Source organism: Dermacentor andersoni, chromosome 5 (assembly GCF_023375885.2).
Source record: "Dermacentor andersoni chromosome 5, qqDerAnde1_hic_scaffold, whole genome shotgun sequence".
NCBI classification, from domain to species: Eukaryota; Metazoa; Arthropoda; class Arachnida; order Ixodida; family Ixodidae; genus Dermacentor; species Dermacentor andersoni.
Window position 1 is genome coordinate 168,066,293 of NC_092818.1, and position 16,443 is coordinate 168,082,735.

The 16,443-nt window shown below is 42.6% G+C and overlaps 1 protein-coding gene across 1 annotated transcript in view; it reads right to left on the bottom strand.

Moving 5' to 3' along the window:
* LOC126531602 (atrial natriuretic peptide receptor 1-like) overlaps nucleotides 1-16,443 on the bottom strand; it is a 265,340-nt gene that overhangs the window by 47,987 nt on the left and 200,910 nt on the right. Inside the window, exon 11 of the mRNA XM_050179200.2 lies at nucleotides 2,398-2,502. Coding sequence (XP_050035157.1) covers nucleotides 2,398-2,502 — 105 coding nt within the window. The remainder of the gene's footprint in view (nucleotides 1-2,397; nucleotides 2,503-16,443) is intronic.

Genomic DNA, 16,443 nt, shown 5'->3' on the forward strand with positions numbered 1-16,443 from the left:
GGCGATAGCTTTCCTCTTCTTGATCGCGAGGCTAAGATATCTCAACAGCAAAAAGTTGGTGTAATTTGTGGCGCCTGAGATTACAATTCAAATTTGTCAACACTGTTTCACAAGGGCAAACATGAAGTCAAAAAGCATGTTGCCGGCATTTTACCGCTATCAACGAGCAGTGAGAAGAAAGCAATATATAATCAAATTGCACCCACACTAATATATGATCATAATACAGACGTAGAAAATAAAAAAAATATGACACTTTCTTGCCTTTTCTTTCGATCGCACCGTATATAGTTCGCAATTCGCGGCGTTTACAACCTCTATAAGTACAAAAATTAATGCGAACTTTCTGTACGCTCTATATCATTTCCATATGCTCAAGTACGCCAAAGAAGTGATCTAGTTTGCGTAGGGAATGCCAGATAATGAAAACTCGCTTCGACAGAATCATGTCCTATACTTAGAAAAAAAAAAAAGAGCGAACAAAAAGACCTATGAATAAGGAAGAGATGAACGAGTCATTTGCGTTCTGTCACAAAACGTTCTCGCTGCAATCGGTCGCCTTTATGTAGAGATCCTGCACGGTACACATGCAGCCTAATCAGGATCTCAAACAGCGCCGCAAAGGGTCTTCGGAGAAACGCAGCATGAAAAAGAAGTTCTCGACACTCCAAACACGACTCTGTTTCAGGTCGCTAGACCCTTTCACTAAAACGGCCCTTAAGAAGACAAATAAGCTCGCCACGAAGAAAAGGAGACGCGACAGGCAATTCGCATGAGTGAATGAATGAAAACGCAAGCGACTGTTGGCAACGTTTACGACCCGTGAGTCAACATGACCGTTTCTATTGGCTGAGAAAGCATTATTATAAAACTTCGAGTCCAAGAAAGTTACAGGACGATGGGGCAACAAACACGTACCCCACGCGCTCGCATTGTTACACATATGTACCCGATTTCTTGTTGTGTTCTAGAAAATAATAAGTTTTCGAAATCAAAGCGGAATTCATATACTCATAAAAACACGAAGCGCTTTGCTGAAAAATTGCTTGAAAATTGCTTTGCTGAAAAGAAAGCCCATATTTCACGCAACAAACGCATATTTTGCCCCTTCATCCCTTTCACGTGTTGTACAAGCCGCGATGCTGTCGCTGTGCAGCAAGCTTTCGGTGGCGTGCAAAAATGTATAGTTGCGTTCGGACGTAGCAATCGTAAGTACTTTTTGCATCCCTTTGTCAGTGTGCGAGTCTTTTCTGCCTGTCAATCTCTGCTGTCTTACATGCTTACGTCCCCCTCCCACGTTCAGCACTGTAAGGTAGAGTACTAAATTTTCCGGTCTAGTTAGCCTGCATTAATTTCTCTTTCTTTTCATCTGTATCTCTCTCTAGTCAAGAGCTGACAATCTATATACCAGGATAGCGAACTCTTCTGAGTAAGGAATGCATTTTGGTTAGTTGCAAGGTGAAGTAAGAAAAGAGGGCTGTGCAGATTTTCACCTCAAGATATACGGAATATAATGACGTATGTTCCAGCATACGTGAACATTTAGGTCCCTAATAACACACTCATTTTTAGGCGTGCGCACACGAAAGAACATACATTAAATATTATATTGATAAGCTATCTGAACAATAAATAGAGATGAGCACAATAGTTTGTCGGACAAGAAAGTGGTAAAGTTGTGTGAAAAATGTTATCCCGCAGTGCTTCTTGGTCAGCGTCGAAATTGTTCTTGTTTTATGTTTGGTTGTAGAGCAATCAGTGCGTACGCCACGAATAACACTTCGCTGAGATAAAGAAAATTCTGGGTATCATTTACGGTAAGATTCCATTTGCTTTCCTAGCTGCACATTAAAGTTGCCATTGTTTGAAAATTTATTGGTAAACCCGAGGTTTGGTAAAGTGTGAAATAATATCTCGTACGTTTAGTTTAAGAATAGAGCCACTTTTCCGCAATAATGTACCCTTGTCGCAGTTTCTATAAGGAAGACACCAGGCTTGTTATTTCCTCCCATTCTTCAGGGGATGATGACGCAGGCTAGTAAATATTTGAGGGAAACACGTATCTATATTCTCTGATCTGTTCAGTAAACGTGCACGGCAATAAACACAGAAGTACCACCATCATAATGCTTCTGCTCTCCCGTACAACTTTTCAATTAGAAAAATGAAAGCCAGAAAATTTTGAAGCCAACTTGAGGCTAACTTGAAGGCAGCAATATATTTTGGTAAAGGCAGCCTTATAACTTCATACACAGCAGCACCAAAGCAAACTAGTTGTTCGAAACACGACACACAGCGTGTTCTTTTTTAAATACCGTGATTCGATCGGCTGATATTTCACATTGGTTTTGTTTTTACGTACACAAGTTTGTCAATGAAAAGCTATAACACACTCACCTGAAGGCTTCCTTTCGGGCAGTACTCCTTGACAAGACAACAGTGCGGTGGATCAATGCAAGCTCCAATGAACCGAACAATGTGGTCGTGCTGGAGGTCTTTCATCTAAGGGTTTGACAAAAGAATGCAGACATTGGAGATATTATCAGGCGCGATCACATTTCAGCATACACTGGCACAACCAGAAGACAGAACGGGGGGAGGCAACGTACGAACCATTCTAAGCATGGTGCTCTGCAGGCAAGAGGCACTATAACATATCAGGAAGTGAAAGCAGAAACTTACCACTATGTTAAGAAAGAAGTGAAATTATTGCAACAGCAAGTTTTTCAAATTTGAAGTGTCGCTCTGTAGTCTATAGCGGCATACGTGTTATAGACCGAGGCTTCATTGAAATACTTGTGATACTTTGCTTCAGCAGTTGTACCACTTACTACAGCAAAATAAGTGAAGTGATACAAATATTGTTCACAAACTGCCACCATTTAACAGAAATAAATATCGGGCTTGTTGCCCGCACTACGTTAAGTCGCATGACTTCCATTTCTCGTTGTTAGTAAGAAACACAATAAATGGTATGTACATTGTGCTGCTTATAGAAAAGTTAGTTTGCTTTCGTTACCATGAGATAGTGGACGGATAATTTAGGAATTATTTGCAACAATTCCAGATTTACCACCAAATTCAGTTCCAGCGAATTATATTACGACGCCAGTGATGACCCTGGTATTTCCGCCAATATACAGGGTGTTTCAGCCAACGCTTTCAGAACTTTTTAAAACTTGCCTGCGGCAGATTGCGCAATTCTAGTCTATGTGCTGGTCTACTCGAATCGGCAGACATTACTTGAAGCAAAAATTTGAAATGCATGATCGATTAATTATCAACAATGAACTAATTAGGTTAACTTAAAAATTGCCATCTGCCAAAGGTTATTTCTAAAAAAATTGAAAGTGTTCGCTGACACACTTGGGAGAAATAATAATACTGATTCACATTAAAAAAAATTTTTATTTGTTAACCAGATATATATACATTAGTGGCCCTTGGCACTTCTCACATTGCAGCAATCATCACACAGCGCATATACTGAAAGCGGTGTCTTCGTTGTAAATGACATAAAGGCTTTACTTATTAGAGCATCATATGGAGAAAGAACTCGATACATTTGGTGACGTTAACAGACGAAGTGACCCAGTGCGCCGAACCACAGATTTTGTCAAAGAAATGTCGTTGTAGCCGCTGACGCAATATCATAGCACTTACAGGTTCAATAGGTGCACACCTCATACGGGATAAACGTAGGCAGCAACAGGATAAGCGCGTCTTCTGTGTTTACTAAATTTCGCAAGAAATACCGAACGCGAAATCAAGCAAGTTTGTTCGAGTTTATCTTATTATGCGCATGCTATTGCGCCATTACTGCCTTTTTCCTGTGCTTACACGAGCCTACGTACTTCTTACTTGAAAACATTAAGGTGTATTTGCCTGCACCGTGTGAAATGACGTCTGAATTGTGCTTGGGTGAGAAATTTCCCAATAGCAAGAAGTGAGCTTTCCCGACAAGGATGAAATCTTAAACTGAAAAGAATTTCTTTTGTAAGGATTGCAAAAATGTGCGGTATTGAGCTTGTTGCTTTATTTAAGAAGGCGTAGGAACAGAGCGTGTGGTGTCTTTCTTGCTTTTGTTTTCGTTTTTTCGCCATTCCGACGCCTGGTAAAGATTCGTTACCTCCAATTTTATACTTTCTTATCATTCGTTGCGTCGAGTGGACCATTCGGGCAATCTTTGACCTCGTACGTGCCAATGATAAATGGGAATAGAAGGAACATGGAAAACAATTATTACTAAATGTGGTCTTATATTTCCACCTTTGACCTTCCTGCAGCTTCTCAGCGACAGTTACTACTTTTCAGAGCAGACTGTCTCAGTGAAACCGTGAGAAGTGTCAGTGCAGGACGATGCGTTTTTACCGAGTACAACAAAGAAGAAAGGCAAACTGCGAGCTTGCAGCAGTAGCCGTGCGGTCCTGTTGTTTAATATTACCACGAATATCACTTTAAATGTCTCTGCACAAATAACTGTTCTCATGAGAAAGTTTCGTGAAAAATCCCGTTCAACAACAGTTTTTGTCTTGCGCTGACGTTCTGCGCCTTGTTTCTATGAATAAGTGCGAAAATGAACGCGAACGTAAAAAAAAAAGGAGAATACGTCTACATTTTTTGGGGGGTTTGTCACATAGCCGATAAATACTGAGCGATCAATCACCTGAACCGGGCTGCTCGGCGATTACGTCCAATTTAGGACGAACGTGCGGCATGACCACAAATAATTAACGCCGAAATGACATTCCATGGCACTCGGAGCTGCACCACGCTGGGGATTGCAAGGCGCGAAGTATGCTGTCGCGCTAGAAGAGACTGGCATTCACTGCGAGATTAGTGCGTTGAACACATGAGCGCCCTGCATTACTGCTGCATGGTCAGCTCAGCGACTCTGGAGCGAAGTGCTTAAGCGAAACAAATAGACAGGAACAGTTGAACACGCGACAGCGAGCGAGCATTAGCGACGGACGCTAAGGTTTACGAGCCGCGTGCGACGTTCATTACTTCGCCGCCGACCGACGCGCTGCTGAGCAGTGTGGCCACCGCGGCGGCCCAATCTCGCGTTTAACGATGGGGACCAAGCTGTGTTTTTCGCTGATTTACGAGCGTTCTTCCCTGCTGGGGCTCGCCAGCCACAGCAAAATCGGCTTTACGTCCGCTCGGGCATGAGATTCCGGTGGTCCGCCGAACAGACAGGCCCCGTGATGAACTGAGTTCCAGCGCACCCGCTCACTCTACGCATTGCACGGGCGTTCGAAGAATTCCAAGATAGTCAGGTTTTCGAGTCATGCAGTAATCCCGATGCCCAAGCATTGTATGCGAACACTAGCGTATCTGTCTGCTGTTTCCATAAGAACATCTATGGGATCCTCTGTTCAGTTGCGTAGGGAATTGCAGCGTGGCAATAGGTTTTAAGGACGCCTTCATCTACCTCCCTTGGTCACTTTTTTCAACCTTGTGCAGTATGCGAGAAAAATACTACTTTTATGCAGACTTCTATACATATGGCGGATTAAGTATGTTTATCGTTCTTTCTCATGATGGGCTGTAAGCTCATGGATAAGCTCTGTTTTGTTGTTGCCCATGTTTCACATCTACTAAAGGAAAAGCGTTCGCCAAATTCCACGTGTATATATATATATATATATATATATATATATATATAGGTTTTCACATTGACAGTGAGGTGTGCGCTGGTTCTATGAACCAGAGGAAATTAGAGCGTTCTGTGCCTTTCCCTATCTTGCGTTGCAGGTATGAATATCTAACATAAAATATTTAACTCAAGACGAATAGCCTAGTAGAAGAAAGTTTTGTCAGAACAAGTTTATATTTCTGGAAATATTTTCTATTTCATTTTCATTGCGCTCTTTTTGATAGTTTTTCAACATTATGTTTTGCACCGTATTTTCTCTCAGACCATCTTTCCTATTGAGAGAGCAAACCTATCCTTATTACGAAAGCCTTGCGACAAAAGCAGGATCTAGTTTGTTAAGGCCTCGCAGTATGTTGAACTCCGCTTCACGCTGAAGCTGACATACGCCGACTACTTTCAATGGAAACTCTGTGTATTACCCTTGCCCATGTGTTCAGTGTGCAATGTTCCTGATTACTTGCAATGTATTTATGTGACAGTGGTCAATCTTCATCAGCCAGGTTATATCTGATGGCGTCGGTGCAAAACTGCGGAGAATTCTCGATTCGTGGTGAGAGACTGTTAGCGCACTGCGTGCAACAAATTGTAACATTGTTTTGTAATCAAAGGACCTTATGCAGATTTTATAACCAGTTTGAGCGTGTGCGTGACTGCAAATAGGGACTGTCTGCGTTTCTGATTACTATGTACATCATGTCATTAACCCAACACATGAAGTAGCCTGCCAGATTATGAGTCAAACAAACACTTCCAACTTTCATTAAAGACAGCATCTGTGTGTCTTAAAAACATTATCGAAGAATTCTTATTCGACTGAGTCTTGCACTGCGCTGACGTCAGCGCAATTTTGTTTTCGCTTAAAGATGTTATACAACTAGTTTTCGTTGATATATTGAATGCACCACTTCAGTAACTTGTGTCATTTATCGTGCGATATTTTTCTTCATTCCAGTTTAGCTTCAGATTTCTTGAAACCCGGATTTCGAGTGTTTCTTGTTCGTGGAACCCAGGACTGGCAGTAAAACTGGCGAAAATAAAGAGGGAGATGCGCAACAAATGTCTGTATTGTGCAGTAGGTCCTCACCTTCCAGGTAATTGTTGAGGATCAAGGTTGGCAGATGGTTAATCAAAATTAGTTTATGGCTTTCAAAAAAAGAAAAACAAGGCTGCCACCAAGTTTACGTGGTATAATACATTTCCTGCGTTAAGGACTGTTGCCAACATTTGCCTTAGCTATATTAAATTGGGCCCTGTAATGTCCTAAATATGCATATTAGCTTACTAGGAATGCTGTATAGTGGAGGGCACAAGATTAATTTTGACCATCTGGGGTTCTTTAACATGCACCTGAATATAAGTGAACAACCATAATTTTTTTTAACTTTCGTCTTCATTAAAAAGCGGCTTCATTGGCCGGCCATATAAGCCGCGACTTCGTGATCGGCGAAATAGCAGCACAATGCACTGTTCCAGCGTACATGGTACATTTGCGTTGGTGCTCTTGCTGTAAGAGTACCCGGTGCATGATTGAACCAAAGTGGCACATATGAAATATTTTGAATACCTGCAAATGTGATTACCACCTTTGTAACACCGGATAAACAATGAAATAATATAAGCTCTCTATTATATGTGTTCTACACTGCTGACTCCTAATTAAAGGGTTGTTATTTGGTGGCGTACGCTCTATGATTTCTTGTTCGAGATAGTCGTCTGATTTTGAGCGCGAGGTCGCCTGTTCCAGGCCACGCCACAGGGCAGAGACAATCGTGCACAGGTTCTGATCAAGGAACGAGCTTGGCAAATAATAATGGCGAAAGACAGTTCGACGTTTGTCGTTACCCAAGCCACACCTTTCGGCCCAAATAATGTATTACGCTTGCCGGTAATTGGTTGCTGCCGAAATTGACAAGCACAGCTGAAAGCGAGCAAGATCTGTCCGGGCAGTCCTGCCAGGTCCCATATATTCCATTGTCCAGAATATTATTTCGGGCTGTATCAGTGCGCTTGGTAAGCCTTCACAATTTCCATGCGCTCTCAGAGATCAGTTCCAAGTAAAAAAGTGTCTATCACAATTGCACCACTCTGAACACGGGCCCGTCCAACTTTGCATATATCCCTATGCCATTCCTTTTTGATAATTTTGCCTAGAGCTCCGTGAGTGCAATGTCGATCGCTGTTCAGACAGGTTGGCTCTTATTCTTATTCGACGTCAATACCTGGCTGATTTTCAAGCTATTGAACATCTTCGCGCTTCTGAGCAAGCACCTCTAAATTCAGCACCCCTACTTGCTCTTGAATTCTTACTATTTATTACAATTATTTACAAACTAAACGGCCAGTTCACTATTTTTCATCAACATGTTTTGATCGACATGAAGTTGTAAGACAACCAAGTGTCTGCTCCCATCATTCTATGAGAGCCGTGAAATGCCATCGATCGCAATGAAGTCACCTATCAACGTAAAGTACCAACAGCCAACGATACCAAAAGCAATCGCTGATTCGCACTTAGCATGGTTGAAATTATATGTGAAATAGGTGGACTTCACACAAATAAAAAGAACGGGTCTCTTCCCGAAGGGAGCGCTTGTTCATGTTCTCACGCTCTAATTTGTAGAAGCTAAGGCGAAGGCGTTTGGTATTGCAGTGTTGTGACACAGTGGAAGCCAATATATGAGACAGCCCTGTTTAGTAACTATAAAACAAGATGCTTTTCCATGTTTGAAATTTTTTCCTCAATATAAGAGCAACAAGTCGGCCTGAAAGACGTCAGCACCTAATGGAAATGCAAAACTAGGACGAGGCGATCTACTTAGTTGCTGAATAAAATGTGAGCACGTAGCTTCTCGTCACAAGCTGTCGCGCCGACGAGAAAGAACGTGCCAAAATTTCATCCAATAAAGCATTCGACGCTCACGGCCCTGCGGAGCCCGTTTTTTCTTGCGCCTGTCATCTAGGCCTGCCTCCAGCCACGTTCCATCTTACAGCCTCTTCCCACACCCAGAATATTGGAGGGAAAGTGGCACAATTGGCCATGTTTCTAATCACTACGACCATCCGTGCAGCTTCGAACAGCGCGTCTACATCAGCACTCAGTCAGAATTAGGAATTATATAGCCTGAGGTCTTATTTTTTCCCTATACCTGGGCGCTTTTGCTTTCATCCACCCCAGATATATTGATGGATCCGTACTAGCTGAATGCTGGCAGCAGTTGTTTTATGACCTACAACTTCCTTATTACATTACCACGATACGTATCTCCAAGACAAATTTTGTGGGCCTTACAAGCAAAAGAGAACGACAGTCAGGCTTCAGCAATAATATTACCTAATTTAATAAACGTTATTTCCTCTATCGATCGGAGGCAAACGTGTTTACTTCTGGTGGTGAAGTGCTCGAAATTGCGAGTTGGTGTTATGAATATGCCAAATGGTCAAATCGGAGTCGCCTAACTATCAACTGCTCAACAGCGAGCTAGGAATTGAAATTTCCACAACAAAATGCAACATTTCTAATTATTCAATACGCCGAAGCTTGTAGTCTGATCAAAAACGTAAAAGATACGTAAGAATAGCGTAATGACACCGGAAATGATACAATGAGAGGAGAAATATTTTAATAATTTGTACAGCAAGGGAGCTACTTGGATTAAGGAGGAAACGAGAATTAATGAGGTTCAAGCTGAAGGTAAAAACAGCAAGCAGAGTTGGGTAGCTCAGGTCAATGCGAGCAGCCGAAAATCAATGGCAGAATACGAACAGAGGGTTGTTATCACAGGAAAGGAACTGCAAGTTGCACTAAACGTAAGTTAATTACATTCTATTGCAAAGGCTAGGAAAGTTTCGGGTACGGCATTCTTACGTAGACTACGTTTGATTCCTTTTTCTACTCAAAGGTGCTTCATCGAGACTTGCACTGACGTCTAGGAGAATATGGACAGGCCTGCTACTTTCAAGCTCGAGAGAAGATTCAACGAAAAACATACACCTAATCAGGAAAAGCAGCCCCTCGTCAAACCAAGTCGCAGTGCAGATTACGCGCCTCGTAGAGAGCGCGTTACGTTAGATTGAGTGACGAGTTGCGGCGTCACTTTCCGCGCGCTCGCACGAATAAAGTTACGCGCATCTCGAGATGTTATGTCTTTATCGACTGAGTTCCCCAAGACAGTATTGCCAGACATAACTTCAGCGCCGTGTAAACAGTGGTTCACTTTTTATGCTTATAGCCTGGGCTATGTACCACGCAAGAATATTGCGATGGATCCTGCAGAATGGATAAATGAATGCTTATGTGAATTCTGATATCCATGAATACACACAAACATAATGTCACAGCTGCTGGATGACCATAAATGGCTAAGGTTCTACTACAACACGCGCTAAGAAACCTCCTCCGTGTGCCTAAACAGAGTCACATATTGAAGGAGCAAAGGCCCCCAGATTTTCGCTCTCGCACCCGATCTTACTCGCGCCTGCGCTGAAACTTCGAGCGCCGCGAGAAACTCCACGCCCCATGTACATACTAGCAATTGCAAAAATGCCGCCCGGGCCGCAACAAGTAGAACGCACCCCCCCCCCCCCTCCCTACCCTTCACCGCGGAACCTTGCGCGCGACGGAAGACGGCGCGCTTCCTCCCCACTTCTCGCCATCGCGTGCGCGAGATTGAACTGCGATCGCCGGCTCACCTTCGCACACTTTCAATCCCACATACAGCATACGGTGCGCGGCGACGATTTTATCGCGCTTTGACTTTGTACGGAACCTCACGGCGACACCTATGGCGACGGCAGAAAGGCGCTTGGAGAGTCCGTATAACTGCTATTGCAGTGAAAGAGGTAACATAACTGGTCTTTCACTATATTTACGTCTGCATTATACACTTTCAGAAAATAGAATGATGATACTGAGACGAAATTTTCCCCAATATATCAGCCGAACTTCACACCGCATGAAGAAATAGATATTGAATTGTCAAGTTTTCTAATACCTGTCTAGTGCCTAGTGGTTTGTCTATACTTAAGAAGTTGTGCCGCACGATCGGGTAGCCTTGGCGTTAACTCATCGTCTTTTTTCGACAACAACACTTCTAAGAGTTGTCGGGTAAAGCGACGCGACAGGTTACCGGCTGTAAGCAATAAAAAAATGGCTGGGTAGAACACGTACAAAAAAATCCAATTCCTTGCGCTAACCTCGGTCGGAAAGTACCTCATGGCTATACTTTGCAGAGCGAGATAAACGTTCAAAGAAAGCAAAAAGCAAGACCACAAAAGGGTTTTCTGCGCTTCCTTAAGGACCCCTTGATACACCTTATTTTACTTTTAGCTCTGCCGAAAAGAAGGTTTCTATACCGGAAAAAAGCCAAGGAAGCTGTAAGGAGCACCTTTCCAAAGAAACCGCAGGATCTTAGTAATAAGAAACGACATCTCAGAAAGAGACGAGTAAGGAACAAAAGAAACACACTCAATCGAGGACTGGTCTTCCTGGTGTCGTGTGCACGGTTTACCGCACGACGCTTTCATGCTCTCGCATTCATAGCAGCCACTTTGGCTGATGCACAGTAAAGAGCCAACAGAGCAGGCTTTCCGTGACAGAGACCTGTGGCACCGCTACGGGGCCACAAAGGCACAGGAGGAGAAGTCATTTGCGCAAAGGTTCGCGTTTAACTCGCACCCCGATTGCCTTTAATATTGTGTCATGACCAGCCTATCCATGAGCTCCTGATCCCCTTCTTCACTCTGTACAGATTTGCGCGCGTCACTTGTTTTTGGAAGTTCTGTCCAACAGTTGCAAGAAATAAACCACGAACATTTAGAAGAAACGGATAAATTGAACCCTCTGCTTACCCTGTTCACTTCAGATGACAGAGTATTGCTACAAAGCGCCGCTTTACCATGTTCAAAGTGATGTTTGATGCACCGTGTTTCGTCAGCAGTATTGAAGGAAGGTTTTTTTTTCTTTCTCATAATGCCTGCTTCCAGTAATTCACTTGTGCACGGAATTTGAGCTGTTGATTAAAATTTGTTTATGAAATAAAGGAAAACTGAGTGACAGTGCACTAAGTGGAAATTTAATTACTGTTTAATTAAGAGGACTGACTAAAACATGCAGATGGATTATGTCACAATGTTTACTTTTTTCACATGTCTGAAATTCCTGGGAATAAAATTAATTACCTTTCCGTTATTTACTGAGAGCGCATAATAATTTGCAAGTGAATGTGATAAATTCCAGGTGAAGAAAGCACTGGCAATGACTGTCGTGGCACAGTTCGATAACAAAAACGGAATGGTAGATTGGCTCATAGGTATAATGAATGAAAGAATCAATGAATAAAGCAATGAAATATTGCTCTAATGATGACTGAACACAAATGAATTAGTGAACAAAATAATTATTCTATGACCAGACCAACAAAGAAAGGAAGGAGTAAATGAAAGAATAGTGGACCAAATTTTTCATGGTAGTTGCACTGCAATAAGCTCTATTTATTTCTCATTGTGCACAGGTATCATACGAAGTGACTGAGCACGTATGCCACACTCACTAGTGCATGGCTGCTGCGCTGACTAAGACTGGAATAATTCTTTAACTTATTCTCGAGTACCACATCAGGTATATCGATAGCCTAACTTGACCAGTTCTCGTTAGCTTCTCTATGCTATTCTAGTGTATGAAATATATTGGAAATAATTCTCACAATACTAGTATTTCTTTACTACCTAAACAAGCCTCTACACAAAGAAACACAGTTTGCACAAAGATTTTCTCCCATATAGTAATTATGATCAGTTAGCTGATACTAAATAAAAGAAAACATAGGCGTCCTCTATTTTGTCGAGTTTCTAAATTAAACATAATTAAGGGTTTAATATCAACAGCAGGCCTGTACAAAACAAGAGCAGGAAACCAGACGTTCTCGTTCTTTCTACAAATGAGCGAAAATCAGGAGATATTTACCACAGAAAAGCGAGAATGAATTGTGACTCAGCGACCACGTAATGTACTTTGCTTTCTATTGCGCCATGCTGAAGGCACAACGTGGGTAGCGCACTTCCAGGCGCCCACACTACCATCCAGAGTAAAACGTAACCCTCTTTGGTTGCTTCCCGTTTCTTTGGTTTACTTTTGCCCAGCGCAACCTTCAGCCGGTGCCCATCGGCAAAACCGCATCAACGGACGGTTGTTCCACTTCCAGACCTTCCGGCTTTCATGTGGCCGAACAAGAGCGACTTGGTCCCAGTAATCACGAAATGGCCGTTCCTCCTTCGGCAAACAGGGACAACGCTAACGCTAAACCGAGTTTCTGTTTGCCTCCTGGCATTGGCCTGCAGTTGACTGTTGCGCCATGGCTGTGTTTGTCTGTTTGCCCACGTCGCGTCTCAACACAAGGGCAAGCAAAACAAGCACTCAATTGTTCGCTGACAGGAACCTGCACCGCCTACTCGCCGACCTGCTTTCAGTGACGGAGCGCGAGAGAGAACCACTGAGTTGACACTGCGGATGTTGCCCAGAAAGAGCCGCTTGTCTATCGCAGAAGGCCCAGGAAGTCCGGTAACGTATATACCCGCAAACATCGTCAACATTGTGGGAGTGAATTTGTATTTTAAGCGCTGCACTCTCCCAAACAATTTCAGCGGTTTCCCTTGTGCTTGTATACATTCGACAATGTCACAAACTAAAATCGGTCATGTACTCAGTCTTATAAACAAATGATCAAGTTTCTAATTTTGAATGTTCCCGGAAAATCACTTCAATATAATTCACGAAATCATCTCTTGGTCCACCAAACCCAATGTTACAGTAAAAACTCGCATTTGAAAGCCATCTGTATCGACAGAATTTCCTTATTTTGTAAGGCAACCTGCATTTTCAATCTGTATTCGTCGCATGAACTTAATATTACTCATTCACCTTAATGCGCTGTGTGTTTGCTGTCTGCTTAGGAGCACCTGTGGAATTCGAATTCGAACGCAAGGTATGGGAAATTTTATTCCAAAATAAGTCGCATGATTGTTCATAGTGTCCATAATAACTTTCGCAAGATTTAAACGGATAAATTAATAAAGTACACCCGGCACAAAAGTTCTCCTTTATAATGAGAACATGTCGTCTATCGTGCTGCTCGTACTTTATTCGAAGTGGGTGCCCCTTAATTTTGTGTTAGGACATTAAAAAAAATGATAAGTATCGTAGGGTATTTTCTCTAATGGGCACAAAGCAACAAAGCATGAAACATGGAATGTAAACTGAAAGCATCGCCAGAAATTTACAGAAACTAATGCGCGTTATGAGATCATTTATAACATGAGTGTGCTGCCAAAAGAGAAATTTATACGGAATACTGAGCCGAAGATCACCGTACTGACATCATTCCATTCACCACTTGTTATCGTCGATCATCACTTTCTCCCCTTTACCTTAGCGAGACATCAGACTGCTTCGGATCGTGCGTGCCACAGATATTTAGACTTCTACAAGACCCGCCTGGCACGGTGGAGGGCGGGCATTCATAGCTATTTCTTTCTTGAGATATTGGAAAGACCACCAAGCATAGTTATGAAGAAGAATGCGCGCCTTCCATGGGCTTCATGACAATATGAACGTCTCTTGCTTGGTCACTGTGGTGGCCGATTCGAGGTAGCGATACAATATCTAGACAGTATGGCAGCGCTTGTGCATCTCTACGTGCCAAAAATTCACGTATAATTGTAGATAACAACATACGTCGCATGCAAGAAAAAGATTGTGCAAGAAGCAGATGTCCATAAAGCCAAGATTACTTTGACAATAGCCTTCGTAGGTTGAAACAGACTATTTGTAGATGTTATTATCGCACCTATATGCGTTCTGCAAAATTAATAAATCAATGTTCCCAGAAAAGAACAACGAAATGGCGCAGGGATTCAGCAGCAAAGGCTAATAAAATAAACAGCCACATTTGTAACACTTTTCGCACATTGGTGTGCGAGTGATTGCACCTATTAAGCAAATCAACAAAAAACTAGAATCCAACAGGACGTATATGCAACTTCAAAGTTCTCGAGGCGATAAAAAAACTCAACATTTCACAGAATCACTCCGCTCTGAAAGCCGCTTTGCTTAAATTATGCAGAGTAATCGAAGTGAAAAGAAATAAACTAGCAATTTTCGGCTACAAACTCACTTTGGAAGCAACGATGAAACGAACCGTAAAGAGAACCGTCTAGACATTATAGTGTTTCTGCTTCAAGCGTACTAGGCACGCACAACTTAGCCAAAGTCAGGTAAAAATAAATCGAAACTGTCGCTTCGCACAGATTACAACAAAACATGCTCCAGCGCACTTCGAAAACTCATTGACACGCTATTCAAGAGAACCATTCTATAAGCCGTCCCCATAAAGAAAAAGGAAAAGTCACTCAACTACTTCCACGCATGCGCACATGAATATAGTCGATAAAAGCGGACATTGAAAGGAAATGTCAGGCGCGAGATTCTCTCAGGCCTGAATCGCACAACTTTTCATAGACCACGACACAGTCGATTTCCCGGCGTCTGCCTCCGCGCCATCTTTGCAGAACGCTGAATTTTGTGAGCTTTTTTTTTTCTTCGCCAGCTCTTGAATACATAACGCTACTGTCTACAGGCAATGCATGTTTCCATAAGAAACAACAAAAGATCATCGCATAGGAATAATATATTGGTTATGTCAAACCGCCATAATTTAGAACTAAATCGAACTAACCTGGAGAAAATAAACAGGTAGCATGTCTTACGAAAGAAGGCTGTGTTGACGTTGTACTGATTACCGCGTGTTTATTTTGATTCACTAAACGTGAAGCAATCCCGGTATAAAATGCGTCATGTTTTAAGCGGAGAAGTAATTTCTGTGCGCTCTGCACAGGCGCAAGGCTAAGTGCAACACGAAAGAAGGACACGGGCTACAGGGCGGAGGCACTAACTGTTGCCACCACAAGTAGTATCGCGAAGTTACAACTCGTTAACGCGTGTTAAGGAGCGCGTGTTACTGGATTCATACAACTGGAAAGAAGCGACGCGAGCGCGGAAATCGAAATTTGGGACGTGGCGAGAACGCGACCGGAACAAACGTTCATGATGTCAATTTGTTCTTTGTATCTTATTAGTCCTGCGAACGAACAGGTTTAATGAGAGATAAAGCGGAAATGTTGGCCAGGGGAGGATGCCTCTGGTCTTCTACTACCCAAAGAAGGACGGAATACCATGGTGGTAGATGCACTTGCATACTATCCTTAATGTCCGCAGATAAAGGCAACACTAAAAGTTATCTTGTGCATGTTTCAAAGTGTTTACATGCTTTGACAGAAATATGAAATACAAACTGGGGTCCCATTGTCATAGACTGTATTGGGACCTCTGGTCTAGGTTAGGTGGTGAGAGGAATTCCTATATACACCTCGCTATATATAGACGCAAATACTATATGTGTGGACGTATATATTAGCCCTTAGTGAAAGCGGCTGGTCAATGGCAAAGAGCATACTTACGAATGAAAACCTATGTGAAAACCGTTGCCCCCGGTCTGTGCTGCCACAGTGAAAGAAGAATATAAAATAAACGTTGCACGTGTTAGGCAATGAGCTTTTAACCTTTAGGCTATAGCAGCTAATGCAACGGCAGATATCCAGCACTATTCAGAAGGTCAGCACTAAGCTCCTGGCAGACAGGTACGGTTCCCCAAGAATGGAAGACCAGTCGCCTAATTCCACTGCTCAAGCCTGGCAAGTCGCCTGTAGACATTGCATCATACCGACCAATTGCG